The sequence below is a fragment of the Chenopodium album genome, chromosome 13 (assembly GCF_948465745.1).
Source record: "Chenopodium album chromosome 13, dcCheAlbu1.1, whole genome shotgun sequence".
Classification (NCBI taxonomy): Eukaryota; Viridiplantae; Streptophyta; class Magnoliopsida; order Caryophyllales; family Amaranthaceae; genus Chenopodium; species Chenopodium album.
This window is the reverse complement of record NC_137846.1, coordinates 55,179,667-55,201,741: the sequence shown is the minus strand read 5'-3', so window position 1 is coordinate 55,201,741 and position 22,075 is coordinate 55,179,667. Positions and strand designations below refer to the sequence as shown.

The following is a 22,075-nucleotide window of genomic DNA, read 5'->3' as shown; positions in this document are numbered from 1 at the left end:
AACCCCATTAATATAACAATTTTACAAACTTGTTCCATTTTCAACATCTCTTTAAAAGTTTTAAACTGTACAACTTTTTAAGTTTGTTGATGAACTTGAATCAATTTTATATATGTTTACTCTATATTTCAAGAATTCTTAATTGAATGCGCTCCTTTTTTTTTCCCTTAAAATATATATATATATATATATATATATATATATATATATATATATATATATATATATATATATATATATATATATATATATATTTGTAGATCGTATATAATTTTTTTTTTCAACACACACTTTATCACGGTATTTAAGAAAAAGTAGACATCACATGATAAAATAGTCTTAAAAAAGGGTTAAGAAGTTAGGAGTTTTATCAAATAGCCATGAGCTTTAAATAAAGGTAATAATACAATTTTCACCATAAAAACCTTTCTTTTATAGTGTGTTGCAACTATTGTGACATTTTTATTTTAGGGAAGTGTTGCAACTATAAAGAAACGAAGGAAGTATAATCTAAGACTTAAAGTCCATTAACCACAACCCTAAAAAAACCCAATTTTTAAATCTTATGCATTTTAGTTTGGTTTTTATTTTGTATTTTTAATTTTTGTGGCTATAACCTCCAGCTTAATAACTTTCAATTCTCCAATTTTTAGAATTATTATTATTATTATTTATTTATTTTTTTTATAACTTCCACATTCCCTGCCGTTTTTCTTTTTAAATATATACATGCTACTCTGTATGTATATACGAGGAGGCTGTTAGCACGAATAGACTCTAATTTCTTGATTATTGAAGGAAATATCTATTTTGATGTGAAGTACAAGAACTATTTATGCATTTGTCTTTATTGATGTTGCCATACATGTACATAAAGCATCAATTTTCTACTTATGACAACTTTTGTTTTCTTACTTTTCTTTGATATAAAGCCTACCTTAACTTGTCCCACGTTCACGAGGATGATTTGGAATTTGTTTACTTGTTGGCTTGTTGCTACTTGCTAGCTCCATATAATTTGGTAAACAGGAAAATAAATCAAACTGAAGTTACTGAAGTACTAGTGAACCATAGAATTATATTGAACCAAAAGAATATACTGTACAACGAAATTCAATACATCGCCCTTTTACATCTTTTTTCTTCTTATTCTAGATTCCAAAAAAATAAAAAATGTGATATTTACTTTTTTTTTTTTAAGGACAAATGTGACATTTACTTAATAAAGCATATACAATACCTAAATCAGCCTGAGTCAAAATACTCAAATCAAAGCATGCACTTTTCTCAAAATCACATTACTAAACCAACTCTACATAACCCAATCTGAAAATTAATATATGTATAACACTTCGAGTATTTATTTTATTCAGTAATCCATCCGTCTTTTTATTATTTGCATTTATTTCTTTTTTGGATCATTAAAATTAAGTGTTTGTTTCTATTTATAGGTTGTACTTTTTAATAATATTATTCACTTTTTGATGAATTTGTCATCTCTCTCCTAATTTCCAACCACTTTTTCTTTCTCTCTATCTCTCTCTAATCTCATATGCATATTTATACTCCCAATTATCCGTATTAGTTTTAATGAATCTTTAACTTTCTTAATTTCTGTACAAAATAAGAAATAAACATATAATAAAAAGATGAAAGGAGTATTATCATACCATAAAAATAACCCAACCTTAACCGACGAAAACAAACACGAAATTGACCCGAACAAACCCAACTCGAAAACGACTAGAACCAAATTGAGATTTGAGAGTGCCACCTCTAAAAAGTTAACCACATAAGACATGAGCTTAATTCCAAAAATTAGACAAGTTTTATAAATCAGGTCACGCTGACATGGCGGTCTAGCTTACTAGCTATGTCCCACTCTCTCTCAATAATTTCTATATACAAAATTCTCTGCTTTTTAAAACAACTTTTTCCATATTCAAACCTCCCCCTTTTTTTTTTCTCACTTTCTCTCTCTTCACTCCTTCAAATCTCCATTTCAATCTCTCTCTTCAACCTTTTTCCCTTCAATTCTTACTAAATCATTTCCATAATCATCCCCTTTTTTTTTTCTATTTAATTTTTCTTTCAATTTATAGTACTGTATTTCCCGATTTTTTTGAATTTTTAAAATTTCCCCAGGAAATTTTCGTTTTTTTTGGGGGTTGAAGAAGAAGATGATGATGATCAGAGACTTTGATCGAAGCAAAAATATATCAGCCGTTTGATCAATTTGGAACTTTCTAGGGTTTTCCCTGCTCTTTAGGGTTTTGGGTCATCATTTCAGGTTCGTTTTCTCTCTTTAAAGTAATTGATTTTTTTTTTTTTTTTTTTTTTTTTTGAAGAAAAGTAATTGATTGATTGATGTTGCTTTGTTTATTTATTTTTATTTTTTAATTTCTGGGGTGTGTAAGAATTTCCTCTTACTTATCCGGTAGGTGGGAGAGCTGTTCTAGTACAGCTTTTCATTATAAGGAATTAATTAGTTGCTTATTTATGGTATTGTGGCCAATTTTTAATTAAGTGTATTTTTTTTTTCTTATTTTTGGCTGTTATAATAGTAATTCCTGTTATTTATATATGCTTTCTTGAAAGTTCTATTAATGATTGAGAATAGTAATTATATATGCATACGCTTAAAGTTTGCCTTATTTTTCAATTTGGTATGAAGTAATGATTGAAATGTGATGATAGAAACTTTTGAGATTGTATTATACATTTATACGGAGTAATGGAGTATGTAGTGATTAGGTAATATGTATGTTTATGATGGATTAAAGTGGATGCTGTGGTTAAAGTCTTTGAGGGTGCAGGGGTATGATCAAATCCCGTATACATCACTGTCGTTTGTGGCTCCTTATTCACTAAAAAATAATGGTTCAATGTAACTTTTGTTGATTGATATTATGCTGAAATGGGATTGTTAGCCTTTTGGGGGGTTTGTTTCCGTTACATTGCTTTTGGATGTGTATTTTTGTTCCCAACAATATTCCTTAGCATGTGATGGGGTTATGGTACTGGCCCTAAAAAAGTGAGTCCTTTTTTGTTATCTTCTAATATTACTCTGTATTTTGTGGTCAAATGGGATCTTGAGAGGGAAGAATGTTTAGATGTTTGTTCCTTGCCCCGTCATTTCGATAAATCACCTTTGGTATGTCTGGGACTTTTGTGAATGGGGGCCTGTGACTTTATCTTTTGGGTTTAGATTCATATTATTTGGTCCAGATCCAGATCAGGGTCTGCTATTGAAATAGAATCGATTTGCTTTTTTTGTTTATTTTTATTGTTTCGTAGCTGATCAGAATATGATGCTATTGAGTGATGATATGGCTGCATATAAGAAGATTAAAAAGGAGAGGTTAAGAATTACTAAGCATCAATAACACGCATAAACACGTGATGTTTTCATAAAATACCAGACTTAACCATTTTAAAAAATGTATTAATGCTTATTTGCAGTGCTAGGGGTTGTATGTATCATAATTGTTTATTACGTAGTATAAGAATACGGGAAACCCTTGATCTCAAATATCAGTACTAGTAGACAATGATGTGATTGTCTGATTTGTTACTTCAAGGGTTAGATGGCTTTTTGCTTCCTGACCTTCAAATGAAAAGAAAGGCTGTTTCAGATTTTTTTTTTTTTTTGTTTTTCTGTTTCTTTGATTGTATGTTGTTCATTTATGTACATTCATATTAAAAAATTGAGCTGGCCTCGATATTTGATATCGATGCAAGAGTTTATTCTCCTGCTCCTCTCTTCCTCTTTTGCATAGCTTAGAAGTGTAATACAAAGGAGCATTTTTGAAAAAGGGAGATAGGGAGTTGGGAGGTAATGAGGAGTGCTATATATTCTCCTCATTTTATGTGGGATGCACTCATGGTTTGAATTTGTCTGCCTCTCTGCCAGCCTAACATATCAGCTGTGTTGAATTGTTAAGCCTGTTCAACTTTGCATTTTTTAGCAAAGATTTTCTGTTTTAATATTTGCTTTCTATATGTCTTGTGTTGCTTTGACAAGTTAATGAAGAGTCCTTAGTCCTTTTTTTGCCAGATTTTGTTGTCTTATGACTTTATGAGTTATGAGTTATGACCAATAGTTGATTACGGTCTTTTTTGAAATATTTGAAATTAATGAATGAAAGAAAAAACAGTAAGAGGGTGGACTACTGATTTGCGGAAGTAAGTTGGTGAAAACGCAAAATCTGAATAAGAATGACTCAATCTAATATATAGCCCTATATGGTGTGGTCAGACATATTATGCTGTAGAAATGAAAATTTGAGCAACATGGTGCCATGATTAATGGATAATGATCCAACATAGACAAGCTTGTTCTGGATAGAAGATTATGATGCAATATTACTTCCACCAACTGGATCAGAGGATCTAATCAAGGCTAATCCCTGAACTGCTTGCTTTCACTGGATTTACTACAAAAATAAGAAAGCATACGGAGTAGACTTATCCTTTCTAGAAGACAGGGCACAGGGGAGATTATTACACAGCTATGAGTAGTTTATGGGAAGAAATAGATTCTATGAATAGGTTGCCTGTTGTGAGTCTTGTGACAACCACTGGGACAAATGTTACAGCCTTGTGTAAAGCAATATTCATATTTTCAAGCAATGTTTTCCCCACACTTTCTGTTTTTATTTATTTATTATTATTTTTTTGGTGGTGTGTGGGAAAGTTTTTTACTTTTTTTTTTTTGGTTTTGTTTTAGTGAACTTTAATCATCTCATCTAGTTTCTCTATATCTGCTAACGAGTTTGTTGTTGATTATTCTTTGCAGGCGGCTTTATAAATTTAAAGAATAAGTCAGGAATATGGTGCACTCTGCTGAACGACCAAAAAATACAGATTCTCCTAAGAGTGGAGTAGGAGAGATAGATACCAGGGCTCCATTTCAGTCTGTCAAAGATGCTGTCAACTTATTTGGTGAGGTTGCCTTTTCCGGAGAAAAACCTGCAATTAAGAAGGCAAAACCACAGTCAGCAGAGGTTTGTTTTGCATGCTTACAAATTTCACTGGGCAAAATACATTTCTTTTGTGAACATTGAGCTTATGTGCTAGAAGAGATGGGTAGGGTGAGCTGAGCAACTAGTGCTCGTTAGGAGATGTTCCCGAAAGTCATTCGATTGTACATTTTTCTGGGGATTATATTCCCTGTTATCCACTTTTATTTTCCTCTCTTTGTTGCCTCATCTCTGTCTTGGCATTTACTGAGTAGAATGCATTCCTCTGGAAAAAAAAATGGTAACCATTGTTACTTTGTAAATTTTAATGGTGTTTGTAATAAGGCATGCACATAGGGTGGTTGTGACATGGGAGTAGGGATGGAGGGCACCGCCACCAGTAGATAGCATTTCCAGCACAATTGCAAAGTGTCTCTTCTAGCTTTGTCCCTGAGATTTTAAACATACTCCTACAGTCCTTCCATAGTTCCATTACAAAGTGCTGAAAAACTGTTTCATTCAGACCCTTGATCCAAAAGGCAAACTACTACTTCAAGTAAATATAATAAGGACAGGACATCCGAGTGAGACATATGATTTAGATTTTAGTCCTTTGAAAGCTTAAGTTAAGAATTGTCTGTTAGTGAATTATTTATTATTAAATTGGTGGGTTATGTATGGTTGATAACCCCTTATACTATCTTATGCTTCCTACCCCACACTATTTATACCTTTCACGTAAATTTCACTTTATCTTATTAGCCTGAACTTAACTTATTAGACCTTATCTTATCTGAACTTATCAACCTCATACTTACTTTTTTTATTCTAGTTGATACATTTCTTTAGACATGTTTGTCAACGTATGATTTTTTTTTGGGCCAATGTATGATTTCAAACATCAATATCTTCAATTATCAAGAACATAAAATTATGAAAATGCTATATTGCTATTGTGAAATGGTTTTTTTTTTTTTTGGCAATTCCACATGTTGGGATAAAAATGTTGATTGATAATGCTTTTTACCAAGCATTTATAATCAGCATATATTGCCTGGGTCAACATGCTGATTGCCCTCAAATGTCCTAAATTCTCCACAATCTGTTTTATAGTCACCACTCACCAGCATACCACAAAATTTATTAACCTTTCTTATTTTTATTACTAGTATTATTATTAAATTTGTGAGCCTTGTTCAAGCCTAAAAATTATTATTATATTTTTTGGGGGAAGGGATGCTTCATCTGTAAAATTCTGTTTTTCACCATTGTTCTAGGTTTATTTAAATTAATTTTATGTTGCAGAGAGCTCTGGTTAAGGAGACAGAACTTCACCTGGCTCAAAAGGAGCTAAACAAGTTAAAGGAACAACTAAGAAATGCCGAAGATACCAAAGCAGAAGCACTTGTAGAACTTGAGAAAGCTAAGAAAACTGTGGAAAGTTTAGCACATAAGCTAAAATATTTAAATGAATCCAAAGAAGCTGCAATTCAAGCTACAGAAGCTGCAAAACAACACGCAAAGCAGCTTGAAGATGCGAACAGTGCCAAGCAGGCTGTGACCAATGGTTTCCATAAAGAAGAATCTGGAGATACAAAAGAAAAGTATACGACTGTTATCTCGGAACTTAATGCTGCCAAGCAAGAGTTAGCAAAAGTTCGTCAGGATTATGATACTTCTTCGGAAGCAAAGGCTACTGCCCACAAGCAAGCTGCGGAAGCTGAGCATGCTGCAAAAGCAAACACAAAACGGGCTTCCGAACTTTCGAAAGAAATTTTTTCTCTCAAGGAAACAATTGAGCAAGTAAGGCAGGCTTCAATTTCAGCTCATCAGGAGCAAGCAAGCATCTTCTCTGAGAAAGACCTTGAGAGACGATCTTACAAAGCCAGATTAGAGGATTCTGTGAAGAAGTTGCAAGAAATGAAGAAAGAGTTTGATCCTGAAGTTTCCAAAGATCTGGAGGGAAAACTGGCAGAAGCATTGGGTGAAATTGAGGTTTTAAGAAAGGAAGTGGAAAATGCCAAGGCATCAGATGTAGATTCTGTGAGAACGGTCACTTTGGAACTGGATGATGCCAAAGAATCCCTGCAAAAGGTGTTGGGAGAGGGAAGTGCCCTTCAGAGCCTGGTGAATTCTCTAAAAGAGGAACTAGAGAATTTGAGAAAGGAGCATGCAGAACTGAAAGAGAAGGAAGCAGAGACGGAATCCATTGCTGGAAATCTGCATGTTAAGCTCCGAAAATGTAAGTCTGAGCTTGAGGCTTCCCTTGAAGAAGAAGCTAAAGCTAGCGGAGCCTCGGACGAAATGATTGCAACATTGAATCAATTAACAGAAGAAGCTGAAAATGCTAGACGTGAAGCAGAAGAGATGAAGACCAAGGCTGAAGAGCTTAAAAAGGAAGCTGCTGCCACCCGGATTTCTCTAGAAGAAGCCGAGGAAAAGTTGAAATTGGCACTTGAAGAAGCAGAGGAAGCAAAAGCTGCGGAGGCAAGTGCCCTTGATCAGATTCAGGCTTTGTCTGAAAGAACAGATGCTGCTCGTTCCTCAACCTCTGAATCAGGTGCAAAAATCACGATCTCACGGGATGAGTTCAAGGCTTTGAGCAGGAAGGCAGAGGAATCTGAGAAGCTTGCAGAGATGAAGGTAGAAGCTGCAATGGCACAAGTGGAGGCTGTGAAGGCGAGTGAGAATGAGGCAGTCAAGAGGTTGGAAGCTTCTCGGAAGGAGATAGACAATATGAAGGCTGCAACGCAGGAAGCGATAAAGAAGGCTGAGATGGCTGAGGCAGCCAAAAAGGCTGTGGAGAGTGAGCTTCGGAGATGGAGAGAGCGAGAGAAAAAGAAGGCAGCTGAGGCTGCATCCCGCATTTTGGCAGAGACCCAGGTTGTGCAAGCACAGGTTCAGTCACCTATGCAGACACGCACACATGTGATGTCAACCAAGTCAGGGCCAGTTGACTACAAGTTTCAAGTACAATATGCTTCAGAACAGACTAATGGGGGGAAGAATCTGGATAAACCGAAAACTTCAGTGTCAAAGAAAGTACTCTTGCCTAATCTCAGTGGCATATTTCACAAGAAGAAAAGTCAAGCAGAAGGTGGATCACCATCTTATCTTCCCGGGGAGAACTGAACTATTTAACGTTTTGTGATATGGTGAAAGGGAACTTCTGCTGCATTTTGGATACGTGTACATTTTGGTAGGAATGTGATAATTTGTCATTATGTGGTGAGGACATGAAAATGGATGTGAAAGCAGTTAGTCATCCAGAGAGTCATTCCTGTATAGAACCAAGGTACTTAATAACTTGCTTGAATTAGTGTAGGTCATTGTATGTTAATATATGCTTATTGAGTGCATGGAATATGGGGCATGAAATGCCACATCCCTTCTCATTTGTGCCTCTCTTTAAATTGTTGTTTTGGAGGTGTCTTCCTTTCGTCTCTTATTGTCCTGCTATTTAGAGAACTATTCCGCAGTGAACAAGAGGGACAGTAGTTCTCTAAATAGCCTTGCTTGTCAATATCCAGGAATTTGATTATGCAAGAAAGTCGCTACAACACCATTACGAAGAGCTCTAATTTCTGCCGTCAAAATGGATGCTGTTCCTGGATAATGTGCAGTGCTGTAGGTTTTTTTACAACAGCAGAGGCAAGCTTTCATTATCCTGGTTGAGTATCAACTTGTATAGCCTTTGTAGGCGGCATATAAGATCTCAACGGCTATACTTACAACATGATAGCCAGTTTTGAAAGATGTTTGTGTCTATTTTAATGAAGTTTACCCTTACTTCGTTTTACAAATTTAAAATTATGAATATATAATACTTATATTATAAAATTATATATATCAAATAAGGCATTAAGGCCTGTATATATATATCTTATTTAAGTATATACTAGAGAATTGATAAAAAAATATTCGTAGTCTAAAATTTATGTTATTTTATCGAGACACTCCAACTAGGAACATTATTGATTCAATATAGTACACTGTACAGGTAGAATTAGCATCATGTATTCCTTCAGATTGTCCTACATACTTAGTATATTATTGGACTCCATTATTAAGCTTAGATATAATAATTTCGTTATAATCAGGACTAACCAGTCAACAAAGCTTTATAACCAACTAATTACATTGCTTATTACTCCTTACTTAATTAGTGTTTTAATATTCAATAATCTAAAAAAGGTTTATTATGCAAGCAATGAGCTTAGCATTGTAAAATGTATCTAGTCTAGACCAATTACAATTGAGTTTACTCTGTTTCCTTTTGCGATTTAACCACTAGAGTTCGGAGAGATGTTAGCCACATATTAATAATTGTAATAACTTAAATTGTTCTTCATTCGCCTCTCATCAAATGTGTTACTCTTTACAACTTGATATTCTGTCCGTCTTATAATTAATTTAAACATGTATGTTATATGAATACATATAATACATGTGATTTTATTATAAATTTTTAAGTTTATACCATTTTAAGAAATGTATTGCTTATATGTAGGCATATAGCACTTAGATTTTCCTCAATTAAAAAAAAAAAAAAGAAAAAAAAATGTAGCGCTTAGATTATACGAGTATATATCATAACTCATAATACATGTATTACACAGTATTAACTTTCTTGAGTTATTAGGGAGAGGATCTTGCAAACAAAGCCCCCCATACATTAGATAATTGTTTAAAATATTTCCTAATATAATGTTAATTTTAGAATATATGTCAAAATTAGGTCTTGATCGGTGTAATTAATATTTATTTTAAATTAATATTTCTACTTTTAATTATCTTATTCAACGCCCCTTCACGCGTTCAATGCATTTTATAAGTAAGTGATAACATTTGTCATACACAAGATCTGTTCTGATTGATTGAAAGGAGCTGAACTAAATTGAATTGAATTTATTAGAGCTGAGCTTAGCTGAACTGAATTAAACTGAACTGAAAATAAATTGAAGAGAATGGGCCTTATTTTTTGAATTAGAAACAAAATAATACCACCATTTACTTTCCATTTACATTCACAATTCAAATCTATGAAATCCATTTTTACACTTTCTCTCTCCTACTTTGCAAAACCCTCCCAAAAATCACAACCCCCTTCTTCTTCTCCAACTCCATTTTCTCTCTCCTCCTCCTCCTCCTTGTTCAAATCCTACCATGTCCAGCAACAAAGAAGAAAACCCTTTAAGCTTCTCAAACCCATCTTCTTCTTCTCCAATCACACTCTCTGAAGGTGACAACTCCTCCAGTTATCTCCTCGAACCTCAGATTGGCAGCGCTTCTAACAGCTTCCAAAGCGACAGTATTCTCTACGATTCCGCCGGAACTAGCACTTGTGACCCTGATTTTGGCTTCTTTAGGCCTGATTTCCGCCAAAATACTCTTCTGGGTAGTGTTCAATTCTATGATCGCCATGTTTTTCTTTGTTATAAGAACCCTCGAAATTGGCCCCCTCGTATTGAAGCTGCTGAGTTTGATCGATTGCCTAGGCTTCTTTCTGCTGCTTTGGCTGCTCGTAAATCAGATATGAACAAAGAGGTTGTCAATTTTATTTATTTTTTTATTTCTTGATTTGGGTTTTTGTTCTTTTCAATTGGTTTTGTGTTATTTTTGTTGTTGATTTATCTATTGTTGTGAAAAGATTGATTGGTAATGTGGGATTTTTTTGGTAAAAGTTGATTAATAGTATTGTGAGTATGTTTTTTGATATAGTAAATGAAATGGGGTTGCTTTGTGAAATTTAGAAGGGGGTGAGATTTATGAAGTATCTGATGAATGGTATTGAATTATTGATTAAATAACTGCAATGGTGTGCTTTGGCTGGTTGTTTTGAATTCATTTGGTTTGGGTATGCTTTTTTTATTTCCTGTTTCGCACTCGATTCGTGCTCTTTTGTTTGTTTGTTTCTAAATTTGTCATTGTTCTGCAAAGACAGTTGATGAAATCTATGATCAAAAGTTTAGTTTTTGATGTAGTAATTGTGATTTGGCTAGTTACATTCATTCATTTTGATTTGGGTATGTAATTCATTCGGGTTGTTGAACTAGTGTGGGGGTTGCATTATTTATTGGTTATGATTATTGTAGGACAATTTATTTGGGTGAGTAATGAAATACTGAAAGATTTTTTCCTCAGTTCTGAAACTGTTGTCAAATTTGTATTGCTTGGTCTAGTCACTTAGTTGCTCTGAACTCGTTATGATCTTTTCTTATTTTGTTGATTGGGTCTATCGGATGGATTGACTACTAAATGCAAGCTTTATATACTTCCAAGTGGTCGTAATGCAAAATGTAGGTTTCTGGTGTTTTGTGGTCAGGTGTTTCTATTATTGTGGGGAATTTTTTTTGCCCCTTCCCTCCCTCCTCTTTCAAACTTTGTCTGGATGATTTTATAAATTGTTATAGATACGTCATATATATTTGGGGACTACTCCTTTTTAACGGATTTTGAAGTAAACTTTAATAAGGCAGCTTTGTAAACATTGTAACCATATCCGTTCAGGTGATGCTATCTTTGTGGCTTTTATTTATGTATCTGTTTTCTGGATTTTACTACTTCATATGCCCTTTTTTGGTCAGGAAGATATAGTTAATGCATTTATAAACAGACACGAATTTGGGCTTGATTGAGTCGTCGTTGCTTTTCAGAGATACATGAATTATATATTGCTCATGAGTTGATGCTTGCATGTTATATTGTTCATCTAGGGTCACTCCAGGGTGGAATTCAACTTGATTTTCCATGCCTTCATAATTTTCCAAACATTGTCATCAACAACTAGAGTGGAATGTACTTTCTGCACTATGCACTTTATTGTTGTCTTAACTCAGCAGCCAGCACATTTATCAGTGAGTCATTGCTGGAGTACAAGTCTAATTACTTCTATATGTTTTGTTGTATATTATTTATGTCACCTTGTCTGTTAGTCAACTTAAAAAGGATGTCATTTGTGCTGTATCATGTAAATGACACGCATAGTCTTGGTTAGCAATATATAGGAGTATGATGATTTTTGAGACCACCATACCACTATGTGCATTTGATATGCTTGTAAACAAAAGGTATTTAGGTATTGAATGGGAAAGAGGTGGTAGGTACTTGAAGCCTGTCAACTAATTGACCCCCAGATTGCAACAATTATGAACTCTATTAATTTATGTTGTGATTTTTGGTCTATCTGTTGGTTTTTTTTTTTTTTTTTTTTTTTTTTTTTTTTTTTTTGGACAAGACATGGTTGATTATTCTCTCTGTGAGTTAGTGGTAATGTTTATTGGAAATATTCCCTTAGTCATGCTGACTGCCGAGCAATGTTTCATGAGCTTGTTTTCTTACCCCATCTATTTATTTCCTTGCATCCTGAAGACTCGTCTAACAATCTGTGAGGGACGTGATGGAACTGAAACATCAAATGGAGACGTATTAATCTTCCCAGACATGATCAGATACAGGTTCCCATACCTTTTGATGTTTATTTCTTGTATTGTTTATATATTGCCTGAATGCATGCTTCTAGTCTTGTGTGGTGGCTTGTTTGCTATGGCACTCATAACCTTGGGCAAAAATGCAGGAGATTGACACATTTTGATGTCGATACTTTTGTCGAAGAAGTTCTAATTAAAGATGGTGAATGGATTCCTGGAAACCCGGAGAAGCTGAAAGGCTTTTACATTTTTGTATGTTGTCATGGGAGCCGAGATCGTCGTTGCGGTGTGTGTGGACCTCCTTTGGTTGCTAAATTCAAGGAAGAGGTAGATTTACATGGTCTTCAAGGGAAAGTCTCCATTGGCCCATGCTCTCATGTTGGTGGTCACAAATATGCTGGAAATGTAATAATCTTTGGATCTGGGGTTGACGGGGAAGTCACTGGGCACTGGTAAGGAGTTTATGTTTTCTGGATGCCTCCCTTCCAATATTTTGAGAGTGGTGCTTGACTTATAGATATTTGAGTTGCTCCAATAGTAATTCTAGCTGCTTTATGCAGGTATGGATATGTTACACCAGATGATGTTCCTAATTTGCTTGAACAGCATGTTTTGAAGGGAGAAATCGTAGAGTGGCTGTGGAGGTGAGTTATCTATTTGTTCACCTCCTTAACACTTTTTATTCTAGAACTTCTAGGTAGTGTGCATTTTAGGTTAGGTTCTGGGATTGTCATTTTCAAACATGTAGCTGCACACTTTTAACATAACTGCAGTGGGACATGGGGCTTAGGCGATATGAATCTGGAACCTTGACTAATTGGTGTTATAAGCAGGATTTAAAAAAAAAAAATAAAAGTGGTTGTAATAAGTTTGATTCTTATCTACTTCAGGGGTCAAATGGGTTTATCTGAGGATGATCAGCAAAAGGCCCAAGAGTTGAGGCTCCAAAACAAAGAAGGAAACCATTCAGGCAATAATAGACTGCTCTCTTCTGAGCTGCCGGAGTCTCCGACAGGTGTTTATCATTTTGGGTCCAACGGATGTTGCCAGGCAAATGGAAATGCTGCATGCTGTCAATATCCCACCTCAGTGGGAAAGGAGGATGATTTTGTTATTCATGAAGGAGAAGTAAAAGTAGCCAATGGGAAGAAGGGCAAAAAACTATTACGAAATAACAGCTACAATGGGCTTGGAAAGCGGAAGGTATGTGCCATGCCTTCATGGTTTGAGAGCTGGGAGCGTGAAGATACATACGCAGCCCTTGCAGTTGTTTGTGCTGCTGTTTCAGTTGGTGTCGCATATAGCTGCTACAAGCAACTGTAAACCTTGTGTGCCTGGCTTTATGTTGTAATGTTAGTAGTGGTCTAATTGATATTTTTAGCAGTTGAATGCATTGTGCATAGAGGAGAATGCAATGTGAATGTGCAGTGGCATTTTTCTCTTCTGCAATCAGATATGAAGATTTGAAATGTAAATGGATTATAATCTGTAAATATGTGTTTCTTATTGATTTATCAATGGAATATGATTTTTAATTCAAATTAGTTTGGAAAACGAAGTTACGAAGATGCTATCTGCACTCATTTATACCTTCTGCATTACAGTTTGATAATTGTCTGAACTTGGTGTGTTTAATCAAAATCAGATCGGCTTATTGGGATCTTCCTAATCAATACTTAAGTGCCAAAATCTATTTTAAACATAAAATGACATGTATAATTTGGAAGTTAAACAAGTAGATATAATTTTGTTACTAGTTATACTTGTATTCTTTTGAGAGATGTTGGCAGTCAAAGATAAGACCAGATTGACGCTTGCTAAATTTTTAATCTTGTCCAATTCTAGCATTGTTTTAAAGTGAAATTACAGAGAAGTGCACATCTTTATTCATGTCCAAAAAGTATCAACGAAACATTCAACAACCATGGTCTTCCATCCCTTGAAAAACTCTTTCTCCAGCCTGTCGTCGAGGCAACTGCCATATGCACTCAACAAGACGCCTTAACACAGTTGACAAGAGGTCTAACTCTTAGTGAAAGACAACCAATCTGCGCAATCACACCTGCTGCAATTGCTACAATAGTTACAGGTTCCATGATATAAAGTTGTTTTGTTAATTTGTAATATTGTGCTGCAAATTTTGTGATTTTATAAAGTTGCATTGATGTGACAACAAGGTAGGTTTTTAGTATTATAAATGCTTTCTTGAAACGCTTATTAACTTTAATAGGCTTGCAGTTTCATACTCCATAATAGATGATCAACTTTGGACATTATTTCAAAATTGCAACATGAAATCCTAAATTAGGAGTTATTAGATTACAGGCTACAACAATATACGTTGATAGATAGCAATAATCGCAGGGAACATTCTCGAACATATATAATCACTTATCAGGTGGCTAAAAGAAATTATACAAGATATTATGATATTTATGAATATGACCTTCAGTCCTGCCTAAGATATATAAGTAGAGGTACAACATCCGCTAAGGTGGTGTTTTCATGCCTCAACCACTTCCAACATGCCTGCATTGAGGTAATCCAAAGCATCGGTAATACATAATCGAAGATGAAAGTATGCTCTTCAAGGACTAAAATCTGTCATGAAGTGATTCTTGGCCCCAAGCATTGGTGTCTAGCAGATTGCGGACCAAAGGGTGAAAACCCTTTCTGGTTTTTTTCCATATCAGTTAATTTTGATGTCTAGATCACTTATCTGTTTCGAGAGCGATCTTACAAGCCCATTCTGATCCTTCTGGTCTTCCAATCGATGAAATTCTGATTCTATGGTTTTAGCAATTTTGGCATCGTCAGGGTCAGGCTCAGGGAACGCCACATGGAAGGACCCTTGTTGTTTCAAGGGTGCTGTCGGAGCAGCTTGCTCCCTGACATAGTTATATAGTTCTTGATGGAAGGGGTGATCAAAGGAGAAACAATTATCATTCATCCCATTTCTAGAGTGTCGAGAAGACCCAGACCCTTCTCTCTTACAAAAATGTGGGAGACACGCATAATCCATAATCTGAAAACAGGTTGCATTTCACAAACTAGTCAGCCCATCATGATGTATTTACACAACAAAGGTATCCAAATGTTTCACAAAGTAGGAAGAGGGAAGGGAAAAGTTTTTTTTTTACTATAATGGAAAGTGAATTGGATCCTCCATTTCCCTTCCCTTCTTTTCCGTACATTCATATCAAAACAAAGGAAAATTGATCCATTACTTTCCCTTTCCTTCCTCTTATAATACTTTCATCCAACACATTATTAAAGTATCCACAGAGAAATACAGAAGGGGGTTTCTGTGCCACAGTTTCGGCAAGAACATGTTGAGCATATACAAGGGAAAAAATATTAAGAATAAAACTAAAGTCTTGATAAGGTATCTATGTCAATAAATGAAATGAAGGGAAGGGAAAAAAATAACTACAAGTGGCATTTTTTTTTTTCCCTATCCTTCCGAATTGGCGAATTCCTCAAATTTTTGAGAGAAAAGGAAAGTGGAGATTTCAAGTTTCTATTTTCAATTTCCTCTTTTCTTACCAATACCCATCTACTTGTATAATTCTATACTTTGAAGCCAAAAATGGTAAACTCATTTATTCCATTTCCCTTACTTTCTTTTGCATCCAAATCCCGATACAAAACAAGACGTAAGTTCTATAATCAAAATTATTATGCATCAATGCTTTGTCATTTAGATCTTTCAATCTATAGAACTAATGTTTAACTCCACTTAAAACACTAAATATCCACCCAAGTACAGTAGTCTATTAAAGTATACTAGAAAAATCCCAAAAATATCCAGGTCAAATTGTATTGGACAAAAGGGTCTGACAATAATCATTTTATCTACCTGCTAAATACCCATCGAAAGTTAGTAGTTAAGATGGATAAAAAAAAAGAGTAAACAGGTGAAGCTCTACAGCTAGAAGGAATTCAATCAGCCCACAAAATAACCTATCAGTCTACCCCCTTCCTTCTCATAACTCTTCTCAAATAGGATTTTCCTCGATAACATGTTTTTCTGAACCTGACATTTCCAAGAATATGTGAATATAGTATATAGTTAATCATGTGTAGATATCAAGAATATAAATCTATCTGATCAAAGGAATAGTGACATCATACATTCATGCCAGATAACATATTGCAGTACTTTAGGATCTCAATGGCTCAGTAAACCATGCAACTAGAATTTTGGGAAAAGAAAAATGAAGATTGAGAACATGAATACTAAATTGATGATCTAAGAAGCAATATTACTCCGCACTAAAGTAAAAAAGTTTACCTTCAGTAACTCGTCCCTGCCACATCCTTGAAGAACCTGAATTTTCTTCCGAGTCCTTTCTTGCAGAAGAGGCCTAACAACCTGTTGACATGCCATTAGAGGTGGACCACCTTTGATAGCATCTACTTTAAGTGGAAAGAATTAAATAAGAGGCAAACCTTCCAACATGCTGAGAATATATATGGTGCATTAACGATGTAATAAGTATCAGTCTTCTCTGGATAGTTCAAGTCGTCGATAGTTGTTATTACAGTCAGCAGCTGCAAATGAACAGAAGCAATAAAATGAGTGTCGGTCGCCACATTTAAGGTAAGATACAATCAGTTCAACATTTTGTATAAAGCAAAGAAGAAGGTAACAAAATGAATAGAGAACCATAAAGAACAGATTTGAAGAAAGAGGAAACAGGAAAAGATGGAATGGAACAAAAAGGGCAGGTGTGGGGGACTAGGGAGGGTATATTATTCTTTATACTGAAGATGAGATTCCAAGGATATGTTCCCATCGCCAATTAACGGCATAGAATCTATGTAGCTGTTCCCACCAATTTGGACTAAAGTTGGTAAAGGTATAGTGAAGTGTTGAAATGATGAGACTCCAAGTGAAGTGAAACAACTTCCAACCAAAACAAAGGACAAGGTCTAGACAATTTTTTTATGTCAAATGTGTAGTCCGATATCAAATCAAAGGAACCAATCAAGTGGAAAGACAATTGATATTTTATCCACACTCTCAACTTACAAAGAGTCCAACAGTGACTAACTTGGGTCTTAGTTTAAGCCAAAAGCTAATTTACATTATTAAGTAAATTAAAGCTTTGATCCATAGTAATATGGAAAAATAGTCTCTAAAACTAAATAATGATAAGGAGCAACAAATGCAGGAATGTTTGGAAAGTGTTTAAAGCCCCTATAGCCAAATTATTAGTCTTCTCCAGCTCCGATCATCTCACAATTTTCTCCTCTACATAACTTACAGGAAGTTAATGGGACAATGAAAGAATCGAGTAGAGAACCATTAATGGTTTAAAAAGATACCTTTATTTGATTAAGGGCAGATAATTTTAAGCCAGTCATATCAAGCACCTTGATGCAGCTACTAATCAGTTGTCCACACTTCTGTGACGCCATTGGCTGCAGAACACAAATCAAAAAGTCCTTTAGATATAGAAAAACACATATATGCTCCACATGAATACACCCATACAAGCATCAATTCATACTCAAATACTCACCATTACAACACGGTCTCTGTATTCATTCATTTGGATGTGTGACTGCACGTAGTAGTGGACCTATAGAAAGAAATGTGATGCAAATAAGAAATAATTATAGTATTTATATACAAGAGTAACAAAGTATAGAAGTTAAAAGCAGAGAGATCCTTTTCAGCCAAGCAATATGTTTTGAACAATCACAACATTACACCTTTTTTGGCCAAACAGACAAGATTTTTCCCTACCATTCCAAGCAGCATGCCATGGAAAGAAACAGAGAACCTATCCAGGAATACCTAATCTTACAATCAATCATCAGTAATTTAGAACAGTTCAGTGAAGCTGCAAAGAAGAAAACTGCCGGATTGCCCGTGGAACATCTTGTGTTTCTGATCTCAGTGACTAATAACTCAGTTCAACTATCTCAATGACTCTACCAGGGCAAACAGAGAGTTTATCCAGAACATTAAAATAGCCAAAGTCCCAAACCATGAAGCATTAATCATCCACGAAATTAGATCAGTCTAATGAAGCTGCACAAAAGACAATAGCCCATGGGACATCTTGGTCGCAGTTCAATTATTTAATTAAGTGTTGAAATTCAATTCTTTTTTTTAATTTTTTTTCTTTGCATTTATCGTAATGCAATAGTTGACACTGCAACAGAAAAGATACATATAAATCAACTCAATCCCCTAATTATCACTCAACACACTTTCTAAATGGTAAAAAGGGCCAAAAAGTGATTAACTTACGGATGCTTTGTCATATGTACTATGCCCCACACCGACAGCAATAACAGGCATACCCTGATAAACACAGAAACCACCTTCAGTTGAAATAATACAATTGTAATTCTGTATTGAGCAGTACCAGAAGCCAAATGCACCCAGAGGAAATAGATGAAGGTAGTTTTACCTCTTTTGAGTAGCCTGAAAGTCCTACAAGCTGAGAGTCACGCACTTTTCGGTACAGCTCCGCAGGAACTATTGGTTTCTGGGCAAATGAAATTACTGGATTAGAATGTTAGATCATACATACAGGCTCCTCATGATAATTCACCCCACATAAAGACTCAAACTTCCTAAAAGACATTAGTGAATAGTGATAATATACATCAAGACTAGTGGGTTGTATGACATGACTCCAGAATGTAACTAAAGCAGTGATCATTAGTTGCACTTACTGTAAGTATATTGTCAATATCATTTTGCACCCTCCAATTTAAGCTGTCAACCAACTGCAGGAACTCATTAATGTCAGATAAAACTTCAATTTAGTGTGTAGTCTAAGGAAATCTAGAATGTATTTAGCAGTTTCAACTGAAATCAATCTTGATTACCATTTTGTGTGCCTTCTCGACATTCCAATCCCTAGCTCTGAGAAACCTCATATAAGTATCAGTAGGGTACCCCTGATGCATATTCTGAAATACAGCACGGAAAATAGGGCCGTTAATTTAAAATCAATGCTAGTCTAAAAATTCCCGAAGATATAAGAAGTATAAATAAGCTTAACCAGTGCAAAAATAAAAAAAAAACAGAACAACCTGCTAGATCAAGTATAAATCCACAACTCCAACTCATGCTAAATGCAAGTAATAACCAATAAACAAATTAAAGATGAATCATAACTCAGTCATTTCATTGTTAACAAGCCAAGAATCATCGAAAATTCCAGCTGCAAACTCGATAAAATCATCACCACAACCATCAACAGTTAAAAAAAGGCTTGGAATTTACGATCACATCTAACTTTAGTGGTAGAAACGGCAGCCTCACAAACGGATCTAGTGGTGTACATAGAGAATTGGCCATAAATGATTCTTTAATCAACCATATAATGATAATAGTTTACCAGATCAAATCTTTTGGATCAAAGAGACATCATTTCACAGTGTCGGTGCTCCAACATAATTCAATCACAAAGACAAGATTCTTACTCAAATTAGCTACTATTCCACTCAATTAGCAAATTGTAAAGATCAGAATTAGTCAAAATTAGCGACTCATTGACCAAATTGAATCAGACCATTAAACCAAACAATCATTAAAAATAACATTAAATCACAAAATCAGAAGATAATAAACCCAAATCAGTAACCCATCAAATTTACCTAAGATGAAAATCAGATCAAAATAACCCCAATTACAATCAAAAATAAAAAGTAAAATCTGAGATTAAATAATAAATAACAGAAACAGTTAAACTAACCTGGAAAGTCTTCTTGAGTGATTCATCAACTGCAATAAAAATGCCACACTTGAAGAGATTAAGAAGTGTAAATCAAAGATCAGAACTTTTTAACTTAACTTCCTAAAGAAACAAAAATCCCAAAAAAAAAAAAAAAAGAAAAAAAAAATCTTTTTTAAAAAAATTGGGGGTGGAAAATAAAATTAAAAATGAAAAATAAAAATTACTAACCTCCTTCCATCAAAGTTTCAAACTTTTTGATAGCATCTTCATTAGCAATACCCATTTCGATTTCACTGGAAAAAATTGTGAAGTGGGTCCTCTTTAAAATGAATTGGGATCCTTAATAAGAAACAAAAACCCCTTTTTTATCAATGTTGTTGAGGAGAGAGAAAGAGGAGAGAGAAAAAGAAATGGAGGAATGAAACTGAGTTTGAAATTCACACCCACCCTGACTGGACTGTCCTCTCTGCAATCTGGAATTTGCTCCTCTCCTTTTATGATGATGGAAGAGTGAAATCACAGCGCTTTCTTTCTCTCTCTATCTATTTCTCTTTCTCTCACTAAAATTATTTATATATTAGTATTATAATTATTGAATGTTGACAAGATTTTTCACCATTAAAATCAAAGTTTAAATACTGTATGTAACAGCAATTATACTGCTTAGAAAAAAGAAAGATTACTTTTTAAGAAATAAAAATAATATCTGTCTAAAAAAATACTTCCTCCGTTTTTATTTAGTTGCAACACACTCCTTTGTCACGCATGTTAAGGAAAGATATTAGACTAGGTAAACGAATAAATTAATTTACAAAATTTTAACACCTATAAGAAGAAAGGGATAAAGTGTTACGGTTTAAATTTCATAAGTTAATTTATTCGTTTATCTAGTTTAATCACATCATTGATAAGCATGATAAAAGATGTGTTACAAGTATAAAAAAAACACAGGAAGTATATATATACATGTATGGTATAGAAAGATTATTACCTCATGTATTTAATGTAGGGCCTATTTGATGATTTTTTTTTTTTTTTTTTTTTTTTTTTTTTTTTTTTTTTTTTTAATTTAGAGAAGAGAAGATCTTTTCTATTCAAGCATTTACTTATAATTTCTTTTCTATGAATTTCTTCTCATTTGTCTCGAAAGCAATCAATGTTTTAACATAAATTAAATTTCTAAAAAGTTGCTATTATAAAAAATTTGTGTTGAATCAAATCTTCCGTAACAAAGTTTCACTTGATAATGCTTTTTTCTATTGTTTTGCATTTTTTTATGATATTTCTTACCTCAATTTTTTTTTTTTTTTTTTTTTCTGTTTTATAATTTTGGCACCTCCATCTTATTCCATTTTTCACAACCCCCTTTTTTTTTGTTTATAACGTTACCCTCTATTACCCCCCACATATCAAATTACACGTCTATTTAATTTTTTAAATATTTTATAGGAGACCGAAAGACACTCGATCTAGCAAATTAGAACATCTTATAGGTCAAATCAGTCCGATTTATTACATATATTTATATATATATATAATTAATTATTGACATTAATAAACAAAAATCAATAAAGATTGAATTGATTCATTGATTTATGCATAGTTATAAACATGGAAGATATAATAAGGTGATTTCATAAAATATTAATATACAAGTGTATTATAATGTTATAAGTGGTAATTTTTATAAAGATAAAAAAGTACGCATTGAATGCCCTCCTCATTAGGGTAAATTATACAAGTTGTAATTAGGAATAGAAATAAAGCATGGCGTTAATTTCCTTCGTTATCTAAGGACTATTCTACTTTATTTTGTCTATATTTGACTATTGACCATAGCCATCGCTAAAAACGTAGCACTTGGTAAATAAAATCAGCAATAATTTTCTTACTAAAGCAGTTTGCACATTCAACCCATATTTTCTTTTTGAGACAAAGGTTTGTTTGGTTGAATTATTATGCGTCTTATGTCAAACCA

At 34.1% G+C, this 22,075-nt stretch overlaps 3 protein-coding genes across 4 annotated transcripts; 2 read left to right on the top strand and 1 right to left on the bottom strand.

Moving 5' to 3' along the window:
* The first annotated feature begins 1,930 nt into the window (after positions 1-1,930).
* LOC145575031 (WEB family protein At5g55860-like) lies at positions 1,931-8,356 on the top strand. Its single transcript, XM_081632955.1, has 3 exons — positions 1,931-2,290; positions 4,799-5,006; positions 6,267-8,356. Exons 2-3 carry the CDS (start codon positions 4,833-4,835, stop codon positions 8,091-8,093), a joined length of 2,001 nt encoding a protein of 666 aa, XP_081489081.1. The 5' UTR covers positions 1,931-2,290; positions 4,799-4,832; the 3' UTR covers positions 8,094-8,356.
* A 1,638-nt stretch (positions 8,357-9,994) lies between these two features.
* LOC145577001 (uncharacterized) lies at positions 9,995-13,951 on the top strand. The gene is made up of 5 exons (XM_081634700.1): positions 9,995-10,508; positions 12,333-12,418; positions 12,538-12,843; positions 12,952-13,035; positions 13,282-13,951. The coding sequence occupies exons 1-5, from the start codon at positions 10,128-10,130 to the stop codon at positions 13,712-13,714; spliced, it is 1,290 nt and encodes a 429-aa protein (XP_081490826.1). The 5' UTR covers positions 9,995-10,127; the 3' UTR covers positions 13,715-13,951.
* A 695-nt stretch (positions 13,952-14,646) lies between these two features.
* On the bottom strand, positions 14,647-20,663 carry LOC145575029 (SEC14 cytosolic factor-like). Of its 2 annotated transcripts, none has more exons than XM_081632953.1 (12): positions 20,545-20,663; positions 20,326-20,436; positions 20,116-20,144; positions 19,244-19,327; positions 19,088-19,141; positions 18,820-18,897; positions 18,657-18,710; positions 17,920-17,979; positions 17,723-17,818; positions 16,844-16,945; positions 16,686-16,766; positions 14,647-15,416 (listed from the first exon to the last, which is right to left on the bottom strand). In XM_081632953.1, exons 2-12 carry the CDS (start codon positions 20,378-20,380, stop codon positions 15,081-15,083), a joined length of 1,029 nt encoding a protein of 342 aa, XP_081489079.1. In that variant the 5' UTR covers positions 20,381-20,436; positions 20,545-20,663; the 3' UTR covers positions 14,647-15,080. The 2 variants fall into 2 exon arrangements, with proteins under 2 accessions (XP_081489079.1, XP_081489080.1); XM_081632954.1 differs by having other exon boundaries at positions 20,326-20,390; positions 20,545-20,562.
* Between the last annotated feature and the right edge of the window lie 1,412 nt (positions 20,664-22,075).